Source organism: Microtus ochrogaster, linkage group LG2 (genome assembly GCF_000317375.1).
Source record: "Microtus ochrogaster isolate Prairie Vole_2 linkage group LG2, MicOch1.0, whole genome shotgun sequence".
NCBI lineage: Eukaryota > Metazoa > Chordata > Mammalia > Rodentia > Cricetidae > Microtus > Microtus ochrogaster.
In genome coordinates this window covers 47,492,198-47,499,761 of record NC_022028.1, presented here as the reverse complement: position 1 = coordinate 47,499,761, position 7,564 = coordinate 47,492,198, and the positions used below count along the sequence as shown (strand labels likewise).

General features: G+C 49.9%; 1 protein-coding gene across 1 annotated transcript in view; it reads left to right on the top strand.

The window, feature by feature from the left end:
- The window catches only part of Fam207a (family with sequence similarity 207 member A), a 32,895-nt gene that overhangs the window by 3,072 nt on the left and 22,259 nt on the right, over positions 1–7,564 (top strand). The window contains exon 2 of the mRNA XM_005360245.2: positions 1,673–1,781. Within this exon, the coding sequence (XP_005360302.1) occupies positions 1,673–1,781 (109 nt within the window). The remainder of the gene's footprint in view (positions 1–1,672; positions 1,782–7,564) is intronic.

Here is a 7,564-nt window from a genome sequence, read left to right as displayed (position 1 = left end):
CTATCTATCTATCTATCTATCTATCTATCTATCTATCTATCTATCTACCTATCTATCTGTGCAGCCTTGGCTGTCCTGGAACTCACTCTGTAAACCAGGCTGTCTTCAAACTCAGAGAACCATCTGTCTCCACCTCCGGAGTGCTAGGATTAAAGGCGTGTGCTACTATTGCTTGGCAAATATTGTATTCTTATTTTCTTATTTTCTTATTTATTTATTTATTTATTTATTCATTCATGATTCAGGGTTTTATAGCTCATGTACCTATACTGTCTGGTAAATATTGTGCTATTTATTTATTTATTTATTTATTTATTTATTTGCGATTCAGGGTCTTATAGCTTATGTTGGCCTAAAACTCTCACTATGCAGCCAAAGGTGACCTTGAACTTCTGCCTCCTAAGTGATGGAATTAGAAGCATGTGCCACCCATGTCTGGCTTAGTATTTTAGTATCTAATTTAATTAAATTATATATATATATATATATTTTTTTTTTTTTGAGGCATATTTCTCTGTGAAACAGACTTGGCTGTCCTGGAACTCTCTCTAGACCAGGCTGGCCTCGAACTCACAGAGATCCGCCTGCCTCTGCCTCCCAAGTGCTGGGATTAAAGGCGTGCGCCACCACCGCCCGGCCTATTTTGTTATTTTTTGATGCTGCTGCAAATGGAATTTTTCCTGGGGGCAGATTGTTCATCACTAGTGTACAGAAGCACCGTTGAATTTTCCACATTGACCTTTCCTCCTCCGAGTTAACTTTTTGTTGTGGGAAGCAGGTTAGTGCTGTAGCCATCAATGATATTGTTTGCTTGGATGTCTTGTTCATTTTTTAAATTAGTGCATCATTTTTCTGTACTAGGGTTGAACCTAGGTAATTGTTCTATTGCTGATCGGTCGGTGTCTACCATTGCTGGCTGTTGCTTTGGGGTTTTTTTTTAATTTTATTTCATTGTTTTATGTTATTTTATTTTATTTTGGATATAAGTTCTCACTATAGCTCAGGCTGGTTTGTCACACTCTCTGTGCCCAGGTTGTGGCCTTACTATACCCAGCTTTTATTTTTGGATATGGTTAAACTATTTGAGCGTTCTTCCCATCTCCCTGTACATCCTCCCATTGTTCTGTAGCCTCCTATGTCTTATTTTCCCCATTTTTCTTTTAATTTGGTAGCTTGGCTCAAGCTTAAGCCACGTGTTGACGGAGATTGTTCTTAAGCCCCTTTGGCCAGTTGTGTCTTTGCCTCTCTACTGGAAAGTTATGTGGCTGGTATTCCTGTTTTGACCCTCAAGGGTGGCAGAGGATGTAGAAGGTTCCCCTTCCTCAGACCCGGGAGGGCTGAGCACAGGGTCGTGAGCAGGAGCGATGCTCTTCTTTAGAGCTGCTGCTGGATCCGCGTATGTCTGCATGGAGGCCGTGCTCAGCCTCTGTGCTGGTGGAGCTCCGCTCTACTTCCTGGTGGACCCAGCTGCTCTGATTGTTCCAAGTCTGATGGGGGAAGGAAGGAGCAGCCTGGGGACAGGCCTGATCTGGGAACAAGGACACAGCTACTCTCCCATGGCCTCTCTGGCTGAGAAGTAGAGGATTTTTGCCTTGGCATCTTCTTGTTGTTTGACTCTGATACTAAAGGCCAACTTGGTGTTGTCCTCTTTCTTCTCTTGTTGGGCCTGCAGGACTGGACATTAGTTCACAATGACATCTTTGCCAGGACACAGATAGACCCTAGTGCCTTGGTGCAGAGGCTGGAGCTGGACCAGAAGAGTGTGGTGTCCCTAAGGAAAGGTGAGTCACTACCATTGAAGAGGTGAGAGGGCAGCCTGACTCTTGCCTGCGGGCTGGCCTGTGCTTTTAAAACGTTGTTAGGCCAGATGTGGTGTCTAATACCTTAATCTCAGCACTTGAGAAGCAGAGGCAGACAGATCTCTCTGCATTTGAGGCCAGCCTGGTCTATGTATCGAGTTCCAGGACAAACAGGGCTGTGTAGAAAGACCCTGTCTCAAAATAAAACAAAAAGTGATGTTTCTTTTACAGGAAAGAATTTCAAATAGACTAAGTAGAAAGAAGTGTTGAGAAGTTCCATGTGGCAACTGCCCGTCCTTGGTACTCCCGCTGAGGAGTACCAAACTGCTTGGCAATTCACTCATAAATTCTTCAGCATGCATCCCTAAGTACTCTTGCAATATGTGAATTTACGTACAAAATTGATGCTATGCTTATGCTTATTAATGACAAGGAGGCAGAAAACAGGCTGGCTTTGTGATTGCCTCTGTCCAGACCTGGCTGTCCTGGAACTCACTCTGTAGACAGTCAGGGATACATAGAGAAACCTTGTCTCAAAAAAAAACAAAAACACCTTTAATCCCAGCACTCGGGAGGCAGAGGCAGGCAGATCTCTGTGAGTTAGAGACCAGCCTTGTCTACAAGAGCTAGTTCCAGGATAGGCTCCAAAGCCACAGAGAAACCCTGTCTCGAAAAACCAAAAAAAAAAAAAAAAAAGAATAACCATATCTGTGCGTAAGACCTTAAATAAGGAATGGATCACATTTGAACTCTCACTTCCTAGAGTGACCTTTGGCCTTCTTAGTTGTGTGTATTTCCCGTGTCTTCTCCTTTCATAGGGTCATAGGGTTATAGAATTTTAGTGTGAGGCAGAGATGGGTTTTGGGGCTGTAGGAGGCCCCTCAGCCTGAATTATGTGTAGCTCTGGCCAGAGAGTACCCTTGGTTCTGCATGCCCATGATTCTTGCATATCTCAGTGCATGTGTTTGGGACTCAGGATGTCCCAGGAGAAGGTGATCCTGAATGCAGAACTCATCCCTGGGGACCAAGGGTGGTCTCTGAGACACCTCCAGGGCGTTTCCTTTGCAATTTTCCTGGTGTGCGTGTCATCTGTGTTCTGACACCCCCCCCCCCTTTCTGTGTCTCCAGTTGTTACACACCTGTCCTCAGTTAACCTTAGGCTAGATGTAGGTGAGTGTTAGACCTCACAGAGTCCCGATGAAGTAGGGTAGACTTGCCTCTGTCTCTGCCCAGTAGCACAAAAGATCAGCTGCTCATTGGACACAGCCATACCTGTAGACCCTTTGGGAACAGCCCCGTGCATAGGGAGGAAAAACCCCAGCCCTTTATCTTATTCCTACCTGGCTGAGGCGTGCAGAGCCTGGTCTCCATAGGCGTCTTCTGGCTGCTGGTACCTTTCCTGTTCTCAGTGCTGAACACTTCTGTTCCTGGCTGCCGCTGCCTTGTTCTCGGAGCCAGGCAGGTGGAGGGCCCTGACTTCTGTCAGAGTAGCCTGGGTCACGGAGCGAGCTGAGTCTTGACTCAGTCTCTGAAAATGTGGCTGGTAACACAGGAATGAAGAAAGGACAGACACACACACGGGAAAGCTGGAATGGGGTGGCCTCTGGCGGGCTGTGCTTGCTCTGGTGGAGGGCACCCAGGCAGTCTGGGAGCTCAGGAATGTCTTAGGTTCCTATTGCTGTGATGGAACACCATGTCCAGCCCGGGGAGGAAAGGATGTATTTGGCTTACATATCGCAGTCTTTGAGGGAAACCAGGGAGGAACTCACACAAGGCAGAAACCTGGAGACAGGAGCTGATGCAGAGGCTGTAGAGGAGAGCTGCTTACCAGCTTGTTCCTCTTGGCTTGCTCAGCCTGCTTTCTTATAGAACCCAGGACCACCAGGCCAGGGATGGCACCACCCACAGTGGGCTGGACTCTCCCCCATCAATTACTAGTTAAGAAAATGCCTTAGAGGCTTGCCTACAGCCTGATCTTAGGGAAGTATGTTTCTCAGTTGAGACTCCCTCCCTGGTGACTCTAGCTTGTGTCAAGCACGAAACTCGCCAGCAAAAGGGACCCCTTGTGTAGGGGAACAGTCTCAGGTTGCAGCCATCTGGGAGGAGGAAGCTGTGTGTTTGCTCATTGATCCACGGTAAACACTGTGCCAGGACCAGAGCAAGGCTTTGCCGTTTCCATAGGTCGGAGACCTTGGGGCCTTAGGGTTCTTCACACGGCTGTGCCTATGTCAACAGTACACTTTCACCCAGGAGTTTGTCTGCTCCCCACAGTCTGCTCGTGACCCGCTAGTTTCAGAGGTACAAACCATGCCTGTGGGTGCTTTTCTGTCTGTGCCATTGCAGCACCTTCTTCCCATGCCTCGTCCTTGCCCAGGGCTGGGTCAGAAATAGTTCCACACTTCAGGTCCAGGAGCTGAGGTGGCTACCGCTGGTACAGCCCCAAGGAGGAGATAGACAACTGCCGTGCCCCCATGTGCACTCACAGGCTGTCCTACAGCGCACAGGCTTGGAGCCCAGGAGGAGAGGCACCTTTGTCTCTGAGTGCTGTGCTCCTGTCATCTCTCATCTTTCTGTTGGTGTCTTAGCAGCCATTTCCTCTCCTGCTCCCCTGAGCTTGCCTTTCTATGACAGGCAAGGTCTCTGCCTCTGAGAGGTGCTGGACTCAGCAGCTGTGCTGTGGGGCTCCTGATCTGTGTGTTTTCACCTTCTGCCCAGGGAGGAGAGGGGAGGCTGATCCAGAGATCTCCCCCAGCCCCAGCCAATAAACCCAGCGTTGTCCTGTGGGCTAAAGGGTCTTCTGTGGGATCCAGAACCCCCATGTGAAGTGGTTTATGGCTCTCCTGCCTGCTCTTTTGGCTGGCAGATGCCAGTGAGCATCCTTCCTCCCACCCTGTCTTCACATGGTGTGTTACCTGCTCTGTAGTCAGCTTGAGCTGTGCAATGAGCCTGGGCATGACACCGCCTAGTGCATGGTCTTGATGCGCTGTCTGCCGTCTGCCTTTACTGACCTGGGCATGTCACTAACGTGATGTCATGCTATCCGGAGGAGACAGCCCACACGGACATTTTTGAATTTGATTTCCGGTTCTCTGTCCCCTCTCACTGTTGCAGAAAGTAAGCTCAGTCCATTTCCAGACTACCTTCTGGATTCTGGATTCTGGATTCTGTCTCCGAGAGGTGGGCAGGATGGGGCAGAGGAGAGCCAGGGTGGGGGCAGGGGCGCCTGGAATGAAGGCTGTGAAAAGTGTGTGAGCAGCACTGTCAGTGGCCCTTGGTCAGCGAGCTGCTGGGCACAAAGGCCCCCGAAGTTGTCGGGAACAGGTCATTAGGAGCTCTAGATGGGGTGAAGTGGCTGCAGAGCTGGGGTGCGGGGAGCCCAGAGTGCACACTCGTGGTCCTTCTCAGGCATCGTGACAGCTTCCAGAGCTCGGGTGGCTGCATCTTTTCAACCCTCAGCCTCCCCGAGGCTGAGCAGGATGATGAATGTGACTTTGCAGGGTCCCCCTTCTGAGTGTTAGTCCTTTGTGTACTCATATTCTGGTCAGCAGAGGGCAGCAAAGCTTCATTTCCTTCTTAGGTCCTGGCCTAGGGGACCTGCTGGGAAGGCAGTTTCTGGTGCATACAGAGCCTGAGGCCGATGAGGGTTTCTTCAGGAATTTGTTTACTAGATGGCTGTGAAGTCAGGGCTAGGACAGGACCCATAGGGCACACTCTTCACTTGTTCCTACTCAGCTCCCAGGCTTAGCAGAAGCACAGCCCAGTGAGCTGTGGGGAGGAGCCGAGAAGCCAGTCACAGCGTGAGTTGACCTTGTCTGCCTGTCCTGTGAGCGCAGGAGGGAGGCGCTTGCTCCTGAAAGTACTCTCTGTGGGGTGCTAGGCTGACCTAGTGGTGAACAGATCTTGTTGAGGTACCAAATGAGGGTTGGCAGACACAGCCCTGTGACTGTTGCTGTGTGTCCCTTACAGTGACATTCCTTGGGTCCTCTATTACCTAGTTGTAGAGCATGATGTGGAAGTGTTTGTGTGCACCATCAGGGAGCCAGCTAGGGCTAGGCTCTGGCCTACCCATTGCCACTTCCTTCCTGCAGCTTTAGTTTATTTATTTATTTTTATTTTTTTTTTTTTGTTTTTTCTAGACAGTGTTTCTCTAGCTTTGCAGCCTGTTTTGGAACTAGCTCTTGTAGACCAGGCTGGCCTCGAATTCACAGAGATCCGCCTGCCTCTGCCTCCTAAGTGCTAGGATTTAAAGGCATGCGCCACTATCGCCTGGCTGGTTTATATGGTGCTATGACCTATCAGGTTATCTTTTCAGAGCCTGAGCATAGAAATTGGCCTAAGTTGGTAACAAAGCAACCTGTGACAGTGACTGGAACATGTTCCCAATAGCATGACAGGGGACACTTTCATCAGACTAAAGGTACCTGTTGGGTTCGAGGCCTTATAACCCACTTAAGCATACAATGAGGGAACGTGTAGTAGAAGGTGGGGCTCATCGGACAGCTTTGCTGCCTGGGTGCTTCCCATGCTCTTTGGTGGATCATGGTGAGTGCCACCTCTGCCCGGTAGGGACTGCCACCTGTGGTGGTGTTGAAGCCCAGGACTGTTGAGGGGTCTGCATCTCTAGGTCCCAGGAAACGGGATCTGTTGTGTAGAGCTCTTGGGGTCCTGGCATTCTTGACTTGAGACCTCTCCTGTTAGAGGCCTGGCTCTCTAAGCATGGAGCCAGCCTTGGGGACTGTTGCTGCCCTGTGGCAGAGACTTGACCATCAGGGCGCAGCCTCCATCTGGGGTTGTATGAAAAGTGACTCATAGCCAAGAAACATCAGCAGAGACTCCTGGTCCTACCTTGAGGTGACCCTCTGAACCTGGTCCTGTGTGGGTCCTGTATGTGATGTCATGTTAACTCCCCCTGTGTTCACAGGAGACCTGCCGCATTCTCCATGGTCTGTTTGGAGCCGCACGCCCATTTGCTTTCCCTGGTCCTTTGAGTCCTATGGGATCCCAGAGTGCCATCACGCTGCTTTGTCCCAGGCCATCCCACCTGATGACATCATTTCTTCCTAGTCGCTAATGAGATGGCCTGGTGGCTCTTGTTTGGGACCATAAGACTCAGGAGCCCTTCTGTCCCTGTAGATTGTCCCCAGTTGCTTCAAAACCCTCTAGGGAGGGGAACCCTGTGCCTACCACCAGTCTTATGCCAGGGTACGGGATACTGGAGGCTGCTTGGCTCTTTGGGGGTGCTATCCCATTTGGGGTATTGTGTTTTAGATACATGTTTGCCTGGGGAGGACAGGCAAGAGTGGATGTTGTTTGAGCATGCGGGGTGCAATTTTTAGGCCATAGACCATGGTACCATGGACCAAGTAGCTTGGGCTATTTTGGGTCCTCGGCATCTTTCTGCTGTTTGTGGAGCTTGACTGGCAGTGCTCTGCCGAGGCTTTCTGTTCCTTACTCCCATCTCCCACCAGTAGCGAGGATGGAGGGCAGCTGGAGGTGTTGAGATAAAACTTTGGGGGGTGAATAAGAAGTAGAAAGGCTTGTGTGTGCTGTGTGCAGATGTCACCCTGTGGTTAGCAGCTCCTGTCTTGTTATTGGACTCAGCCTTTGATCCGGCTGCCCCCGTTTGGACACCCTTGTCCTGTGTATTTCCCACATTCCACACAGAGATGCCATCTCTTTAGGGCCTTGGCAGCCCCAGTGACTCCGTAGGGTTTTTATGGCCCATTGCTACTCAGATGCCTTCTTTTTTTTTTTTTTTTTTTTTT